Consider the following 20471-nt stretch of genomic DNA (forward strand, 5'->3'; position numbering starts at 1 on the left):
TTTTTTTTAATTTATTTTTTTATAAACACTAAAATTTTAAAATTTATCCAACAATTTGACTGTTTCCAACAATCTGATATCCAACAATCTGACTGTTTCTCAGGATTAAATTAAATGAAGATATAAATGATCATCATTTAAAAAAAAATAAATCTAATAATTAATACAAGTCTTAACAAAAGGGAATAACTACAGTAATTTAAAATATTTACCATTGATTATATTTGTAATACATATGATCAAAACCCTGAAACAATTTACAGAAGTCTTCGTATATGAATATTTATATATGAATGTCTTTGAATTCCTATGCTTGTTTGCAGTTGGTGAGGACACAATGAAAAACTACTATAGTTACCACCTTAAAACTTAGCAATAAGATCATACAAGCAAATGTCTATACCTATGTTATTTCAAAATGATCTATAAGAATTGTTCAATAAAGATGTTCCTTACATGTATAATTCTGCTTTACTTGTACAGTGTTTTTTTTTTTCATATTTTTAATAAAAAAGTTACAAATTTGGAAAAAACTTCTATAAACATGAGCTGTGATACACAATGTGAGAAAAGTAATTGTTCTCTCTGAAAGAGGGTATCTGACTGCCATATAATTTTACAAGGTGGGCAGTGTTTAGTAGGAACAAACCTTATGGTCACATTTTTATCAGTGTTTCATAAAAGTTGCCATGGTACAGACAACAAACACACAATTACTATTAAACTGCCTTTATACATAAAGACAGCCCAAGCTACTTGTTATGAATGGATTATTTATACATGGATACTACTCTGAGTTTGTTGTGTTTACAGATTCTGCAAGCTGTGCTGAATTGTCACCTGAAGAAAGAAGATCCATGTTTCAGGGAGTTTTTTGGTGGCAAAGTTGGTACTCAGTGCTATCACAGAGAGTGAATGACTCAGCTTTCCCACGCTGGGGATCACAGCAGCTGGGGTGAACACAGACTGTTAAGATTACTTTGATTTATGCCAAGGAAATCCCTAATGATCTGGAACTAGGGCAGAACTAAACTGTGCATTTTACCCTCTTGAGACACATTGTGTGCTCTTCTTGCAGCTGACATCCCAAATCTGAATCACCACTTTATTTCTTACAGTCACATTAACATCTTGAATCTTCATTCCTGGAGTAGCTAAAATTCCAGTTGACATCAGTGTCAAGTGTGTAAGGAGCACAGAAAAGTGTTCTCTCACCTGATAGGTATTTGTGTTTTGTTGACAGAGCACTTGCAAAATCTTGTAGGAAACTTCATTATTTTTGAAATTCATATTACTATTTACTATTTGTTGAATTCTTCTAATCATACCACTGCATACACTTACTTTTATTCATATTTTTCTGCCTCTTTTGTGATAAGTGGATTCTTCCTCCTCCCTATGCTTGGCCACCAAAGTAGTTTTGCAGATTTTTGACTTTCTGATACATAGTTATAGGCTGGCTCTTGGTGCAGCATAAGTGATATGATAACTATAGATAAAAGTAAAATCAAAGGAAGTCTTGTCATATACGCTAGAGTTTAAAAAAAAAAAGTCTATATAAACTGCATTAGCATTTGGGGATACCATGGTTAGATTTTCAGTCAATTCTGGAAAAGTAAAGGTGGTCAGTTATAGTTCCCAGAGGCATTGAGAATGTCTCAGATCTCTAGTCAAAAATACTTTTCCTAATGTAATGTTGATAATCTGTATCTTCCGCTGTTATGACTTTTAACCTCTAGGAAATATTAAAGGAAATGTCTTTAAATATTGTTTCCTAAAAACCTCCTCTAACTCTTTTCCAACAGTCCAAGATTGAAAAACATAAAGTGTGAAAGGTCTTTTGCATTACTATGGCTAATATTGAGATATGATATAAAGATACTATGTTATGAAGAAATATTATCAATTTTCTAAGTTCCTCAGAATTTCAGCAACTTTCCATATTACATCAAAGGGGCATATTAACAAGTGTAGATTTAAGATGTTAACATGCACTGAGCATTTACAGTAGCCTCATAACTATAATCTGCTGCAACTGTTGTTTTGCAGAAGAATAAGAATAGAGATGATATTTTCTCTACCAAGAGGACACTTTGAAACAGATTTTTACAATAGCTTTTGGAAGTGAGCGGAGGTAAAATCAAATCTGTAAGATATTGAAAGGGGCCTTGGTCAAATATGATGTGATTTCTTCCGAGAAGATGTTCAGCACTGTACCATGTATATCTCTTTTTGGAGACTCATTTTTGGTGGAAATTTACCAGAATTTGTGCTGAGACTTGCTCAGTATCGAAGAAATGTTTTCGATAACTTAATATAATGGTTTGAGCAAAGTACTTCAAAGCCAATAAGTATGAGTGATCCACTCTCAAATTCCTTTTATTCATACAAATTTCAGATTGATTTACATAAACTACCCGAAAAATATTACATTTAAAGTTGATCTTTACCAGCAATAAAAATGTCCCTGCATCCCAAAGCTGCAGAAATGTCACTTCCAATCTACGGTGATTAGTTGTGAAGTATAAATTGTACCTATGGGATTTTGGTAAATCCAGCATCTTTTCCCCATATTGTTAGACTGTTTTAACACCTGAATCAGAAATCCACCCTTATTCAGGAAGGAAGTATGGGTGTTTACTTAACTTGAAGTCTCCAGGAATGCTTAAAAATGCAGCTAATTATACATGTTTGAGAGCTTTTCTGAATGTGAATGTACTTTAATCCATGTTCAAAGCTCAGTCAGGACAAAATGTAAGTTTTATCTATGGCATTAAACAAAAAAAGAAAAAAAAAAAAGACCAAGTGGCTGGACTGCAGCTATACTGCATGCCCCAGGAATAATAGTTATCTTTGTTTTGTTGCAGTTGTTGTATGTTTGGTTGTTTGCTTGTTTTCCCCTTGAAGGTGGGGTTAGTGCCAGAAAGGAAAGACATTTTTGTTATGCAACTGCAGCACAGGGCACATGGCTTCGGACTCTGAACTGTCATGTTCAAATCCTCCCACTTTTGTTTAGCTGTTCTCCTGTTTGTGACATTGCCAAAACAAATTTTTTAACAGACTGCAAATCACCTTTGCAAATGGACAGAGACCATCATTTGAATCCAACAGTTGGCATTTCAGCATCAGAATGGGAATTTCAAAGCCAGGAGGACATTTTAAGTATCTCCTTACTGTTATGGTTAGTTAAGCGAGCTGTGAGGTCTTATTCTAAATATCAAATAGACAGGTACATGAAAATAGCAGGAATTAGATCAGATTTCCTTCTACTTAGCCCTGTTACTAACCCTGTCTACTAGCCTGTTACTACAAAAGCTGGACACTTAGGGTAGTTTAAGTAGTGAAAATTGAAAATACAAGAAATTATGTACTGAAATACTTTAGAAATCAAGCAATTTTTCAACTCAATACTGCAAGTTACTAGATGTTGATGTTAAAATCGCAACATATACTAACATATCAATTACGTTTTCTTATAGAAATAGGTGTATGTGTAAATGTTGCAACATTACGAAAGGATTCAGCAAGAAAGAGAACAACAAGTATTTTATCTTTGCTGTGAGAATAGCAAAGATTATTAATTGTATGAAAGAAAACAAGAGGTTAAATGTCATAACAATATCCCTTATTTTTATGAAATTGAATACATGATAGGTTGTATTTTCCACAAAACACTTATTTATTTATTTATTTATTTCAGTGGCACTGCAGCTTCTCCAGTAAAGATCCCATTCCAGTTTTGTCTCAATATAAGAAAATCACAGAATATGAGGAAACCTTTAGTCCATTACTATTCACAACCATGCATGGCTGAACATAGAACGTTCAAAGGTTTCATTGTAACAGCAAAAAAAACACTTGAATTAAAAAGAAGAGAAAACCAAGGACCTCTGTGAATAACCTGGACACAAAGCCCATCTGTGCTTAGTTTCTGGAGAAGTAAATAGAGAGGTTTTATACATTTGCAAGGCTAGGATCCCAGTAACCTAACCAAGACCACTGTCAGTAGTAACAAGTAGTTCTAGATATCAAAATGTCTTTGTTTTTGCAGCCCTTCAGAGAACACTGAGGCAAATATATGTTGCTGGTTTTGAGCTCTCCCATATATTCCGTCTTTCTGCTTTCTATGTCTTGTTATGTCCTTCTTTTCCCCCACAGGTTTTTCCCACAAGCTCCCAACAAACAGTAGCTTTTAACTGTGAAAAATGCCAGCTGCAAAAATCCAAAATAAACAATTGCTGGAAAAGCTTCATCCAAATTTCTTTCTTAACAGGGCTTTCTTTATCTTCCTTTTGCTTCTTGTAAGGACTCATACATAAAAAGAATTTTCATTCTCATCTTTCAGCCTGGGTATCAGACAGATTTCTGCCTTTGTGTTTACATGCTATTTAAATTGTGATTATTACCTTCTGTGTTTTCAGGGGTTGAGCAAAACCATGATCCATACAAATATTGCTACCTGTCTGTCATCATTAGTGCCACTCTCACCTTAAAGTATTTTAAAGTCTTAAAGTATTTCCGTGGGAGTGTCAGTTGTCAGCACTCCACCTGCATGCTTTGAGTACTTACGGCTGTTTGGTTATCCATCACAAATGGCTAATTTGTTGATAAGTGTATCTCTTGCCCATAAGAGAGGCTTTAATTCTGGATCATAGGCTGCCTGTTGCGCTTCATGAATGGCCTAGAAATATTGAAAAGAACAAGTGATCATAACACTCCTATGAGTAAGTGCTTTCCATTTCATTGTCCAGTCTACAGTAGCACACCTTATACCTGTGCTCATAGGCTTGTATTTATTTATTTATTTTAAAAACAGCGGTTCCCTCAAACAATGACGCAGTGGGTATTCCTGCTCCTGTTCCCTTTTTTCAGACCGGTCTTGTTGTTTTGAAGCCTCTTGTGAAAATTGTGAAAATATTTTATTCATAGCATTGTCCTGTGTTTTTTTTTTTTTTTTTTTTTTTTTTTTTTAATCACTAGAAATATTTAATTATTATTTTAAAATCCAACCAAACATTGCAGAATTTCTTCTCGCTGGATAAAAAATATTCTACCAGGAAAAGGAAAACTTAAGTCTTTTCAGCTGCTTCCTCTTGAGGGATGTAAGATATCAGCAAATTTTGCAAACATGTTCCAGAACAGCCAGCTGTTACTATCCACCTGCAGCCATAATATTGATTGAAAAGAGTATGGAACCTAAACACGGATAGCTTTTGTAATTATGTAGAAAGAGTTTAATACATGACTATACTTCAAATGTCATCTGGCAATGGTTGCTACATGGCATGGAATACATTAGGAAATAAGATAGCAGGTTTAGAAAGTCTCAGTGAAAGACCACCCACTGTTTCCTTATTTTCTATTTCAACTGATTCCTGAAAATACCCATATGTACTGAGAAAGTCAATGACAAGACCAACAGGGCTCAGGTGTCCAGTCAAATACAAGATAAAATGTTGATTACATATTCCTGCAGCACTACAATTTGCTAGAAATGGTTCTTTGTCTAAAGATTGTGCATATATGAAAAGAGAAGAAACTGAAAAGTTTTTTTTTTCTTTCAGAGCTGATTAAATAAAGATACCTTATGTTTATTTCTATTTCTATTTTTTTTTATTTAAAAATTAAAAAAAATATTTTTTTTTTTTATTAAAAAAAAAAAAGAGTGGAAAATGTTTGGAAAGAAGCTTTCAACTTCAAATCTGCTTTCAGTACCTCTGCAGCCTGGATATACTCCCTGTCAAGGCCCTTACTACTTTCTTTTTGATGAATCAACATGATGCAATATATGTCTTGTGACAGAATTGCAATTCTTTTAGAGATTTTGGCCCAAGGGAGCAAACAACCCAAGTTGGTCTAATCACACCACTGCTGGCTTTCTAAATAGACATTTCTGAGTTTTCAGCTGAAAGCTTCAGATTATCGATGTTCAGATGAAAGTAAAAACATTACTAGAAAGATGACTTCTGTTGCTGGGGAAGGGTGCTGAATAAAAAGTTTGCCATTTTCCCAAAATATGTTGAATGGTGACTCATTTCATCACTTTGAGTGACTCTTGCCCTCTTGCCCAATATTTAGTTTTGACATACCATGCAGAGAAGCCAGATTAGTGGTATATAACATTAAATAAACACACAGAATAACACTAAACAAGGAAGAGTAATTTCTCCTGAGATGCCTTTGAAAGCTTTCTGATAGAAGATGACCATCTGCATAGTATCCTCTTCCCCAGACCTAGGTGAGGTAAGACTAACGAACAGTAACATTATGCACGTGAATTACTTCCATATGCAGGTGTTACATTTGTGTGTGTGGGCTTAAGTGTTATAAGGAATATCTGAAATACACAGACAAATACAATGATAAGCAAATTTTATACTTGGCAGAACAACATATCAAAGGTTTTACTGCAGTAAAATCCTTTGAGTCTTATTTTAATGCTGCTCTTTGTAACATAGCATTTCTCTAAGTAACTAAATGAGGACCTCTACCAAGAGAAAAAATCCTATAATTCACAATCTGTAAGCCATTTTCTGCATCACTTTCATAAGACTTTGTTATTTTACAAGGACTTGACAATTTCCAGTTAACAAGACACAGGTGCAACTGATTAGTGAGTCTGGTGGAGCTCTAGATGGTCCCTAACATCCTCCCTCAGTAGGTGAGTATTTATTTTCTACTTCTGAGCACCAGCAGGTTTTGAAGACTCCTTAGGTGTAAAAAAAAAAAAAAAAAAAAAAAAAAAAGCTGAATGCTATCAATGTTAAAAGCTTTTCCATTTGAAATGACATATATTTCTGCAAAGGGAAGAAGGAAGTTATTTTATTTTATGGGTTATTTTAAGATGTTAGTGGTAATGAACGATTTAAATTTAAAAAGGCTATGAAAGTGACCTTTGTAAATCTTCATTGTGGATTTTGCACAAGACTTGATAGTTGTATCATTTGTGTTCTTCAGCATCTATAGTAAGTGTAGGTAATGCTTTTTTGTTGTTGTTGTTTGTTTTCCATTCTCTGTTTTGGAGTCCCTCTAGTATAGTTTATTATTATATAACTTTATATAAGGTGCTTTGTCATGAAAAATCCCCAAAACCTCCTGACACAAATATGGAAATACCACCCTTTTTTGAGAGAAGACAGTAATCTGATGTCATTAGTTTCTCACGTTCAGAAATAATGAGTCGTAATCTCATAACTCATTGTAATCTCACAACTCTCACAATTTAAGAAGTTCATTTGTTTGACTTCTGGTTTTATTATTATTATTTTGATAGAATATAATTCTGAAGTAGATATGCTCTTACAAGGGAGGAAAACTTGCAGTTATAAAAAAAAGAGGAAGGAGATTACTTTTTTTTCTCTCTCTTTTTTTTTTTTTTTTTTTTTTTTTTTTAAAGTATATCCTAGCTCACAAAACACTGCAGGTTTCAGGAATTCCCCAAACACCATAGTATGTTAAAAAATAAATAAAAATGGCAGGAGAGGAAGTCAATGGGTGAAAGTGAAGTAAAGCCCCATAGTATCTGGAATCTCTGGATCTTTAATGCTTATTCAGAGTGCAAGAGGTCAGACTTGGTTTCAGCTGAAAGGTCTTAGCGTTGCTACTTCATGTCCAGCTCACTTTAGTTGGTTGAATGATGAAATTGTTCCTGCCTGACTTTGAATTCTTAGTCCTTATGCACTTTATCAGCTTATAAGGAAAGTTGTATCACACTTGTAGCATGCAGCGTTCTCCTGTGCATTGTTGTTATGTTATTAAAATCAAATACATGTATATATAGTCCTTAAAGCGTGTTACTTAAATACAAAGAATGCTTAATGCTTCCTATTATCAACCCTGTTTCCAATTAGTTATAATTTCTCATATTTGTAAGAATTTGGCAAGAAATTTTCTGTGCCAGGTGTCTTCCTCAGGCTGAATTTTGTGGTGTTTTTTGGTTTGTTTGTTTTCTTCTTATACTGTCAACCACAGCAACTCTGTTATTAATAATCAGTTTGCTAGGGAAAATCATACAAAAATCAACTTGGCAGTATTTTTAAAAGGACCAAGTGTGACCTTCTCCTGGGGGAATGCACTTAGCCTTCGGTGAAGTGATGACTTGTCTGTTGGAGATCTGTTTCAGTTGGTAGGTTCAGATGAAAAACCTGCCAGAATGAGTGATTTACAATGAGTTTATAAGTTTTATCTTTAATGTTTACATGGACCTGTTGGAATACAATGTCCAATATGACCATCCATGCTTAACACTTCCAGCTCTGATCCCAAACCATCCTGACGTGTGCTATTCCCCTCCAAAAATCAGCAGTTTCTTCCAACTGCAGTCAGAAAATTTTGCAAAGTTGTGGCAATGAGAAAATGTGTGATAATCTATAGTCATCTTTTTTTTGTTTGTGTTCAAGGTTTGTCTTTATCTCCCTCATGCTAAAATAAAAAACACAGAGCATCCCTTAACACCTGATTATTTTTAATTCCTGAAATAACTTTTCAAAGGTCTACTGGAAAAAGAACACTTCATCAGTAAATATTAAGGCAAAGGCAAGACCAAGTCTTCTCTTTTCTGTCTTAGTGATTTTAACTGAAAGATACCTCCAAGATACTTAGTGCGGGTGTTATGGGAAGAGGACGTCATCCTTCTTTCAGTAGGCATAATGTATCAGTGCAGTCTCATGTTCTTCAACAGCTGTATCAGACCTGACAATCCGTGCACACAGCCTGATACTGCAGCAGACACCTTCATGTTGCTATACCTTCAGTACAACCTGCTGTATGCCCCAAAATGGTTTGGTTGTACTTGGCAGTCTCCTGGGAGGCTTTTCTGCATTGTGCTTGTTCCACCTACTGTTGCAACCGTTTGTCAGAATGATGCTGTAGATTGAAAATACTGCATAACTGAAGTGAAATCACATAATTACTGTTTTTGGTACAGTGTAAGTTAGTATATTGCTTCTTTTAGTGGTATTCTTATGCTCTAAAGTGAATACAAGGAAGTATTTTTATTGTAAATTTCTTTGTTGTTTTTCTCTGGATTGGTACTCTGGAGACCAGAGCAATTTCTAGGGAATTTATAAGCACATTTTATCTAGTTTTAGTTTCTTAACTTCACGCTTCTTTTTTTTAAAAAAAAATCTTTTTTTTTTTTTTTTTTTTAAATTTATTTTTTAACACCTAGATTATATTGTTCATTAAATGTCACATATTGTCAGTCTCTATAATTCATGAAAAAGTACAGGGTGAATATTTTCTTAGGAAAGAGTGTTTCAATGTAGATAGTGTATATCTGGCGTTGTTGCTTTTAACAGTTTATAACTGGCATGTTAAGAATGTCTGTATAGACAAAAATTAGACTAAAATGTAGATTTGTTCAGCAAATGTTTGCTTGCTGTATCACAAACTTTTATTATAGCATTCGGGTCAAAGATGTTTGCATACCTTATTGAGCAAGCTGCATATTTTTTCTGGCTGAGGTGTGTATACTGTAGTCATTACATTTTTGCACACTTCACTGACTGAGCTGCATGGACTACTTTAACTATCACCTGGAATACTTGACTGAGTTCAGCTGCTTATTTGAGCGCTTCAGTTTGTCTGCTTTATTACTTCAGTGGTGTGTGTTGATAAAGTTCTGTTCTGTGCTGCTAAATTTTTGGTTCTGCCAATCTAACTATATACCGTGCTGAGAGAAACGCACACATTGCTAACTGCTTACTCTGCGGTGAACATGAGTGGTGGAAATGTTATAATCTGCAATGCTTTGTTAAATGAGCTGCATATTTTTGTTTTTATATATGTTGCTTACCCAGTTGTGTACATTTGCCGAACTCATTATACAAAATAAGCTTGATTGGAATAAGAACATTCTCTACCAGCTGTCTGCTCTGAGTCAGTATGTAACAAAATTAGCAACTTTCTCTTTCCAACAGTGGCATGATTGCATCCAAAGTTTAAGGCAATTGGTTTGGAGATCTTGTTTGTTTCATTCACTCTGTGCAAACATCAAGATTAACAAACCAATGTGTTGCAACTTAATTTGTTTTCACAAATATGAACAGAGTTAAGTAACAGGAAAAATTCAGTATTCTAATACAGAAAAATGGTTCCATATGTATTATGAAATTTATGCATTTATATATAGATCTAAATATAATTATCCAACTTAAAGCTATACGTTGTAAACATAAGATGGAAAATAACCAGAGACCTCTCAAGATGTATATTTCATCAAATAAGCAACATCTTAAATACACTAAATAACAAATACAGAGTTCTGTAAGTCAAATGCATGCGTATATCAAGAGTTATAAAAATAAACCAAACTCATAACCCTTAGAAAAACTCAAAATACTGCTAAGCACATGAAAACTCATGTGCACAGATATGTAGCTTACTCATTAAAATTGATTCAAAATTGAATCAACAGCTTCAAGAGACTGTTTTTCTCAACTTCGTAATTTTGAGTCACTTCCAGTGAAATCTACAGATTATTAGATTTTGTTTGACTAATTTGCAGAGTTTGCATATGTAGCAGCTTGTTCTTCCATTTACAAACCCTTCATCTCTTCTTAATTTTTCTCTAATACAGAGATGCTTAATTAAAGCTATATAGTTTGCCTCGATTCTTATCTGCCCCACATACAAATGTAACTGTACCTGGCACCTGTTAAGTGGAAGCAACCAGTAGAGGAACATTAAGTTTTAACACGCTATTGTCTGAACACATTGGCTGGAAAGTCCCAGATTTGTTTTTGTGAAACTTAACATATAAAAGCTTAATTCAATTTTGTTACTTCAGTCAAAATTTCTTGATTCTAAGATGTGGCCATTTATTTCTCAGTCTTCTCATGAACCATTATTTAACTGTAAATATTATAATAGTTCATTTTAAAAATAAATGTGTGAAAACAAATATAATTTTTGGCAGTCTTCACTGATACCAGTGGAAAATAGATTTAGTGAGAGAGATACAAATGGAATGTATTAGTACATCCTAGAACATTTTATCAAATAAACCTCAATGATTCTATGATCTATGAAAATGAATTCAGTGTTCATGTTTTAGTTTTTCTGTATACATTAATGTTGGATATCAGAACTATATGAGAAACCAGGTATAATGGATTTAATATCTCTAAAGTTAATAGATGAAATGAACTAGGTCCCAGCCAGAGTTTCTTAACAGAAAAAGCAAAAATAATTATCCATAAAACAATTTACAGTAGATAGATGGTAAGGAAGAAGGCTTTGTCTGTTTCTTCTCTCAGCATGAATCTACTTTTGGTGTAAATCCATTACCAGTAAGGATCTAGATTTTTCTCTTCCTTTGAAACGTTAAGTACCAGCTACAGACTCGACTAACTAAAGTTATCAATGTTTGCTAAGATCAGAATTGTGCCTTTTTCCTTATCTATGATATTCAAACATATGATGGCTATGTGTAATTTCTGGTATACTGTGCAGTTTTTGCTGAAGAAAATTTTTCCTTTTATCAGGGGGCATGAAGAGAAATATTATTTTCTCTGGTGAAGGAAAATCAGATCTAACTTTTCCTGCTGCTTTGGCAGGTAGAAAGAGGTAACTAAGAAGCTTTAAGAGATGAAGCAGTTGGAAGCTTTTCATGAGGACCATTTTCCTGTCCCTCAGATTTCCACCAACCTCTCTTACATTAACTGCAGCAAACTGGACTTAATTTCTGTTTTCAAATCTGAGTAAACTATCTCTTTGTTTGGCTAGAATACCTATTGGAAATCAAGCATACTAAATTCAAAATATATGTTCCATGTCCATTACTCCTGTAAAACAACATGGACTATCAAAATACTGGGAACAGACATGGTATCTGTTATGAGATCTACTGAAACTAAAAGTACCTTGAAGCATAAGATACATGTCTATGCCATATATTTTCTGTATGTTTTTATGCAGCTGGCATATGCAGTATGCATTAGTATTTCATAACTTATACCTGAACTTCTTTTTTTTTTTTTTTTTTTTTTTTTTTTTTTTTTTCCAGAGGGTAATTTTCAATGTTGTTAACTTCAGCAAAACAAAAAGCCTTTACAGAGATGGGATGGCTCCAATGGTGAAATCCACAAGCAGACCAAAATGGTAAGTTATTCTTTCAAAGGCTTGCTTGTTGGGAGAAAAGCACATTTTACTTGGAACTATTCTGTAGCAAAGACCTTCTGGCTCAGGTGCAGCTTTTGATAAGAATGGGAACATATTTTGATGCACCAGTGGCATCAAAGGACTGGTCTCTGTGGAGTGTATGGACTGGGTGAACTCTGGAGGTTTCTTTCAGCCTTGCTGTTATGGTGTGTGTTAGCAGCTTGTTTCAAGTAGTGTGACCGAAGCATGACATTGGAGTGAACTGAACATTTGGGGCTTGAGCCAAATTGCTGTTCAGTGACATCCTCATCACCCGTTAGCACAGTCCATTGGCCCAGTTTTGGCTTGTTTCAACTTGCATTCACAAAGGTAATGCCCACAAGCACTCTGGGAGATGGACTATTGGCTATTTGGATTTGGTCCTGCTGTTTTGGGGAGAGTTTTGTCAGAGTTAAAAGGGAGAATGTGAGCTTTGCCATCTGAGTTGACCTCATGTGAATGAGCAGTCTCTGGTCTATTTTATATTCTAAGATACCTGAAGGCCAAACAACTTGGTCATAAGTTACACAGTATATACAACACAGAAATTCATGCACATATGACACCTATATAGATGGTACATTTTCTCAAAATGTGATGAAATGTCTGCTGTGAGTAATAATATGTAAATCTAATGAGTCCTAATGCATGCAGGACTCCCAAGAATTATATTATTTGCCTTTAGCTAGGTTTGTTTGAATATGGAGGTTAGGCTGTGTACAGCAACGTATCCTTGTAAGCCTTTGCAGCTGGTACTCTTTATTGGTTAATTAATAAAACATTTAATCAATCTCCACATAATTTGAGTCTTATAAACTTATCTTCTTAAAATACTTGAACTATCACAAAATCTCCATCCACACAGTCTTAGTATTGGTGGTCATAAAATCACTTTTATTGTATCACCTCCTATTTGTCTGGACAACAGATATGGCTGCCTGTCTTTTCAACTAGATGGTAAGGTCATTTGGAGAGAAAAGCTGTCTCAGAATACAATTAGTAGATGGAGTCAATTATAGCTCAATAGGAGCATGTAATAACATTGAAAATTAATTAAAAAAAATCCATTGTGTTTAGTGTTTTTGTAGCAAAAGTCATGTTAATTCTGTTTACTGTTTAACTTCAGAAAAATCTTTTGGGGGCATTTCAGGGCAATGTTTATCAGGCATACTTTAATCATCTTTCAGACCTCTTCCTTCTCTCACTGGGGTCTGTTATTTGCAGCTAAGTATATATTGTGTTAAGTTTATCTATAAATCAGATATTGCTTTCATACAAATTTTATGCCTTAATTTGGTTTCAAATTAAAGTGTAAATCTTAGAAAACAATGCAAAGTGGGCTTTTTTCCTTCCCCCCCCCCCCCAGAACATATAGGCTTGTTCACTCTTAAAACCGATTTCCCTTCCACTTCCCAGGAAGCCTATTTATTTTTGTACTTTATATTTTTAGGGGGTGTATTGCTTCTGTAAAAGTGAGGAATGAATAGCATTGCCTGGGGCCAGGCACAGTGTAGGCAGCAGGTGCCGAGAAGCTTCCTTTTACATGGCTACAACCATACTTTAGTTTTAGTTCTGTTTCAGAAATCCTAGCTCTAATTTATTTCTTTAAAAAATCGTAATATTAAAATACATTTTTTATTAGTCCATGTATGAAAGCGTTGTTCTGAACTTGGAAGGTGTGTTTTAATTCATGTTATTATCAGGGGCCTCAGTCATGTTGGTGTCCTCAGTATAATTTTGTCTTGATGTTAATAGGAGTTATATGTATATTTTCCAAGTGGGAAAACACATGCATTATTTTTGGATATGTGTTTTCTATTAAAGATGTCTTCCACTTGGATTATGCTTTTTACAGTTACTTCTGTATCTGTTTCCATGGTGTTCCAGGGAAATCTGTAAATAAAATTTTCTGCTTCTCTGTTTGCTGAAATGAAATGGGATTTCCAAGTACTTCTTGTACTTCCAAGTTCTTAATACAGCGTACAGGTACTTGTAGTCTTTAAATGTGAGTAAGGCAACATATGGCTTGCATTGATTTGGTCCTGTATGGCACTTTGTATAAATTAGTCTAGTAAGCAATACTGAATTGTTCACTGCTGTAAAAGTCCTGAGTTTTACATGAGGATACTCAAGATTCAGGATTGAGGATACTCAGGATTCAGAATTGTGGAAAAAGACTAACACTTGAAACTCTTCACCTTACACTTGAAACTCTTCACCTTATGTTAAGTTTTAAATCCACATAGTATTTATATGGGTATAATGTAATTAAATTAGAAAAAATATTTTTTATTTAATGTAATTAAAATAGAAAATGATATATTAATTATGGGAAGATGAGGAAACACAACAAATTTTAAAATCAAGTTTAAAGAAATAAAACTACGAGAAGCCAGGCTCTGCAAATATTCTGTAACAGAGCTCAGTCCTTCATCTATGAACTCTCCTGTACTAAATATTTGAAGAACGCATCATTATTGTACCTGCCTGTGGAGGCATGTGATCTGTAGTGAAATTCTCCCACCTTCCCCTAGCCATGCTGACAGAAGCAGTGCTGTGTCACACACAGCTATTCCACTCCATTTTTAAATACAATCAGGTTTAAGTTTTATGATGTGTCAATTTTTCTTTTTGCATTTGAGCAGTGTTATGCACCTCTTATTTAAATAAAAGTCCCCACTATATTCAGGATAGAATTTGGCCATATATCTTGAAAAGCCCTGTGTATCAGAAGTAGATTGGCCTCCAGGGACTGTGAATTTTAATGTTTGTTTTGAATGTGTTCATGGAAGCATGGCTCCAAGCTTTGCAACGTTTTGTGAGTTTGATTCTTGACTCTGGAACAAATCACTGCAAAGTGCTCTTGAAATAGAGAGTGTGTCAAACACAGATCAACATTTTTGACCTGTATTCTCTTGCCCTGTGGGGTAAGATCTTTAAATGCAGTCAGCATCAAGGTTCAACTCAGTGTTACTGATGTAAATGGAGTATATCACTGTCATCAAAGCACTCTATGTGGACACAGATGTTCTGGTGTTGACATATTCTTCTCTTTTGAAGTAAGGCCAAACATTTCCAGTAATGAGCTACTTAAAAGGAGGAAGCAGTATGCTGAAGGATAAGGAAAAAACAGATTTCATGGTAAAGAAATAGATTATATTTAAAAAGAAAACCAGAAAATTTGATTGAAAAGATATCTATGTTCCACACACACAGTGATGGTTTTACTGAATATTCATTCCCAGAGGGATAGAGGCAAAAAATAAGAAGTTGATTTCTGAGTCCCTCTTCCTATTCTTCTGTGTGTTTTTTTTTTTTTTTTTTTTGTGGACATACTTTTTTGACATTAAATAGTATGGGGCTGTGTCAGTTACATCACTCAAATCTCACTGCATTGAACTGCAGTTCATACATAGAAATGCAGTGTTGTCATATGATGTTACATCAGTTGTTTTTTTTTTTTTTCTTTTCTTTTTTTTTAAGACAAAAGTTTAAGTTTTATTTCAAGCCAATGGACTGTGCTGCAAGTAGTCACTTAGCATTTTTTCTTAAAAGTATCTGGTCATGTGGAAATATTACACCAAGATTTTACGTATTTAGTTTATTTTTTTTTTTCTTGGTAATGACTAATACAAATATATAAACTGAATGTAAACCTGTTTTGCTTGGGTCTTTTTGGATTGTTTAGTGGAGATGAAGTATTTGAGGGGAGATGAATTAGATGACATTAATTTTTTACTATGCTAATACAGTTTCTACTTTAATCCTTTTTTTTTATGCTTCATTCAAGCATGACTTTGGTGGCAGTTTCTTAATCATTTCACACCAGAAACATCATTCCTGGAAGCTATTAGTAAAGCCTACCATGTGGGCATGGCAGTGGAAGACCATTTAAGTACATGTACTGTAGCATTATATTGATTCTGTGAAGTTTTACAACTTTCTCAAAGTGAAATAGAAGAGTGACTTGTTCGAGAGGCAGCAGATTTTCCAAATGATGAAGTGAGCAAATATTCCCTTTGGGCAGAGAACAGCTATAACTCTTGATTATTCAGTGTGAGCATTGCCTCATTGGGGACATTAGTTTTTCAAATTGTGCTAATCTTTTAAAAGTAACAACTGGCCACTCATCACCTTAGGTATTTCAGCAAGATCATGTGCAAAACTCTAATTAGTATTTATAGAACAGCAACTCCTCCCAGTAGAATAGTAGCAGTAGCTGGCAAATATCTGGTTGACACCTGTTAAGTCTTCAGACATCCATTGTATTTTATTCTGCATTTCAAATGAGCAGAGAGCAGTAGGTGAGGTCCCAATAATTAAGGGATAAAGGATAATAAATAACATGATTCCTGAATGGATGAACACAAGGTTAAAGGCTGTTCTGCACTAGTGATGCTGTACTTCAGGAAATGTTTGTATGGAAGTAACAATAGCTAAAATATTACAGAGCCTTCAGCATACAAGAGAGGATTTATGTGTAGATTTACATGTGTGTTGTTTATAATGTCATATTTCAAACTGCTTCTTGGCAAAGTAGTCACTTTCTTTTCTGTCTTTTATCTCACTCAGCATCGATGGTTTTTAACTGGATAGCTGCCTTTGCCAGCAAGCACTCCACTACCTCTGTTGCTATAACATCTACTGTTAAATACTCACAACACATTGCTTCTGTAGCGTTTTTCTTTTCCAGTAAACCTGGGAGTACAGAAAAACTTTTAGGTAATTAATTCAAATTTGAATCTATATGTATCTTGGTAAATATTGTCATGATGAGGAACTTTGGTAGACATTGAGAAAAGCAATGCAAGTTTTATGAACAATACTCCCATATGTTCCATTCATCAGAAGGGGACAAGACTGAGAAAATCTGAATTTTGAGTAGCTAGATCGTGTTGATTCTTGCCAAGTTTCTTTAACATTTGTCTACAATGCAGTGTTACAATCACTACCATGTCTACCAGGCTGCATAATACATTCAGAGACTTTCAGCAGCATTTTTAGTATGTATTTATATATCTTTAGCCATAAGATAAGCTGTTTGTGAAATGAGCTGTCATTTGTGGTGAAACAGTTTGAGAATAAAGCACTAAATATATATATGGCTTGCTAATCCGAAAGACTAGTAGTGCTTACTATAAGATGTGAAGTGAGCCAAGGTTAGTGATAACATCAACCTGAATTTAGGTAAAGAAAATGAACGTGCTGTTGCCACTACCCAATTTCTTCCTTTGCCTATTTTACAACCTTGACTGCTCTCTGGAAGTGTGTGCCTTTGCCAGTTTTTTAATGCAATGTGTGCTTTTTATTTTTTTTTTTCTTCTCTGAGAGAGCTGGTAGGAATGCTTTTGGAGTTTCAGAAATATTTCTCTAAAAATACATAGGCTTGTGTCAACACAGGTTTTGGCAGGTGCCGACCTGGTCACTAAGAAACTTCCTCCACTGTTCTGGTGTAGTTCTGTGAAGGGTCATTATGTTGGGAGCTGGTTCTGGTTAAAAGTCTTATTTCAAAGAAGAGAAAGAGGGTTTAGTCTTAGTCTAGTTCATCATAGATTGAGCTGTATGGGTGCAACTGGAGGAACAGAGGTAGGTGCGAATAAGTGATTGTAGCAGTGTCAGGGGAATGAGGTTACCAGAAACTAGAAAGATGCCTAGGCAATTGTTTGTGGAACCACAGGCTCAATTTCAATAGTCTGTAACATTTTACTTAGAGAAAATAGGGAAAAAGAGATTGCAGTACTGACCACTTAAAATCCCACTTTGATAAGCTGGAGGCATTTTGTCTTGGTCTTACTGCAGCTCCTTGAAAGACAGTAAGGTGTTTTCAGGTAGTTTTGAGGTTGGCATGTATATGAAAGTAAAATAACTGCCTCTGAAGTCAATCCCTGGGTAAATTAACATTTGTGTGTATATTGTAAAATAACAAAACAGACCCAACCAATCTATAAACACATAAATAGCAAATACTTCTTTCTATTTTCCAATCCAGCAAAAGTACTTATTCCTGGGTATATAAAGCAAGTTACATATCTCTCTTATTAGCAACAGCTTCTGTGGATATAGATGAAAGGTTATGTACTGCTGACACAAGGTATGAACTGGATCCCTACACTAATGTGTTTATTGTGTAAACTAAATTGGAGTAGTCTACAGCAAGAAAGAAAGTTACATTTTATCAACTGGATATTTTACTGGAAATTTAAGATGCATGGAATTATATTGGGGAAAATTAATAACAAATAAATTAGATCAATATAAAAGAAGCAAATGAATATTAAGATTCAAAGAAAATAAGAAAGAAGCTCCAAATTACTGCTAACCCATTGTTTAAAAACCCTCGATAATTTATGTGTTTCCTCATCATTTATCTGACTGATCTCCTATAAATCAATTTATTTAGATTACAGCAGAGTCCAAAGGCCCCAGTCAGGATCAAGACTCATTGTGCTTAGTGCCATGGAAACATATAAATAGACAAAGCTTTCTTCCGAAGTTATGAAAATTTTATGATTGATTTCAGTAAGAGCAAAGTTAGGCCAATACCGAGCACTTCTGAAAATTCCATCCTTAAAGATTTATTCGAAGCAGTAACTGTTTAAAAAATGACATACAGCTTACATAAGAGTCTAAATATTTGATGTTTATAGTATTTACATCTAAAACACCAGAGGCTATGTGCTTTAATACCTCAATCTGTTTCCCATATACTCTGTCAACATGAGTTCCCTGCATTGATTGAGGGCACTCTGTGATCCCTAAGGTTGTATTCATGAAAGGTTACCCTTGGTACTACTTTATTCATGGAAGGTTTGAAGCACATAGGAAACAAATGGGTCTACTCTTGCTAGGTGCATTTTGTCATCTATAAATACTTAATTACTGGTGTATTGAAGGAAAATTAAAAATCTCAAAAAGATGCTGTTGCCTGAAAATAGTTTTCCCCATCCCCAGTGCAAACCACAATGAACTTTGCAGCTGGGAGGATTTGTGGCAGTTTAAAACAACTGTAGGTTCTTCCCATTACAGTCCATGGAATTTAGTTTAATGGCTGCAAAATATGACCAAAAGCTTTGCACTGGATCCCATCCAGTCATTGTTTTTTCTTAGGTGATTGGCATTTAGCAGAACTGATTTCATTAAAGTTGTTCACAAAATTGTGACCCTGGAATGTTTTCAAAAAAAATAAAATAAAGGTGTAAAATTAAGGTGCTTTCCCCCCAAATAAGTTTGTAAGTTAGATAAATATGGGCAGCAGTGAACTCAAAGAAGAGTCAAACTACCAAGAGGACACTGCAGCTTTTCATTGCAATTTTGTACTTTGAACTAATGGAGTGACACAGAATGAAAATCACCTCAGTTAAGAATGGCATTTATCAACCATAAGTACTTAGTAGTAAGAGCCCTACACATACAAAGCTGAGTGTCACCAAGAAATGTACTTGAAAATCAGACTGTTAACACAAGGCTATACAAATAAGAGCCAAAAACTGTAATCAGAAAATGTAACATCTCTTTAAGAATGTTTTAATGGTCTGAAGAGTGCTAGACAAGTTGAATTTAGCAATCATGACAATAATTTAGAATGCACCAGGACACAGCAGTCAGGTTATATTTTGGCTTTCCTTCACTTGGCCTCGCAACTTCAAAGATCTTTCAACATATTTTAAGAAATACATAGCACTCCTAAATTTACATATAACAAAAAAGCATAGGATATTCTTGTATATAGGATAATATATCAGAAATAAAATATTAGGAAATGTTAGGGCTGAAAAATCCAACTTAGTATTTTTAAACAATTGAATCCTTACCTTGCTTTTCATTCACTTTCTATGAAAAAAAATATTTAATACAGAGGAAAGGGTAATGGGAACTGTTAATTGGGAATTTCTGATGGGTGAGATCTCACCTGATATTTGCTGTGCCATGATAAAAGCCAAAACAATGGATTCCATTTCTCTTAATGTGATGGAAAATAAGACAAACGTTTTTGATGTACTGTGGAAATTGAGAATGGTAGAAAAAGGGGTAAATGAGTAAGTCAGTTGATAATGCAAGAAAAATGTTAAAATATTAGGTGCTATGTCCTGAATTTTGTCTCATGTTTTGACAGTGGTATATAGAACCAAAATATAAAACTATTTTTTACGCTTTGGTTAACTAGGTTAATTTATGAATTAACTTTTGTATGACATGCCATTAGCTAGAAAGAATTACAAATTTAATGATAAAGATCTTTCCTGCATCTCTAGATGACTGAAGCAGCAGTTAAAACTTTTTTTGAACTGCTTCAAGAAGGATTATTGAATTCTAGCTTGAAAGTGAAACTT

General features: G+C 34.4%; 1 protein-coding gene across 4 annotated transcripts in view; it reads left to right on the plus strand.

Moving 5' to 3' along the window:
- Positions 1 to 20471, plus strand: part of BEND5 (BEN domain containing 5) — a 923509-nt gene that overhangs the window by 212199 nt on the left and 690839 nt on the right. For all 4 annotated transcript variants that reach the window (XM_032191937.1, XM_032191939.1, XM_032191938.1 and 1 more), the window contains one exon: positions 12008 to 12102. In XM_032191937.1, coding sequence (XP_032047828.1) covers positions 12008 to 12102 — 95 coding nt within the window. The remainder of the gene's footprint in view (positions 1 to 12007; positions 12103 to 20471) is intronic.

The sequence above is a fragment of the Aythya fuligula genome, chromosome 8 (genome assembly GCF_009819795.1).
Source record: "Aythya fuligula isolate bAytFul2 chromosome 8, bAytFul2.pri, whole genome shotgun sequence".
NCBI classification, from domain to species: Eukaryota; Metazoa; Chordata; class Aves; order Anseriformes; family Anatidae; genus Aythya; species Aythya fuligula.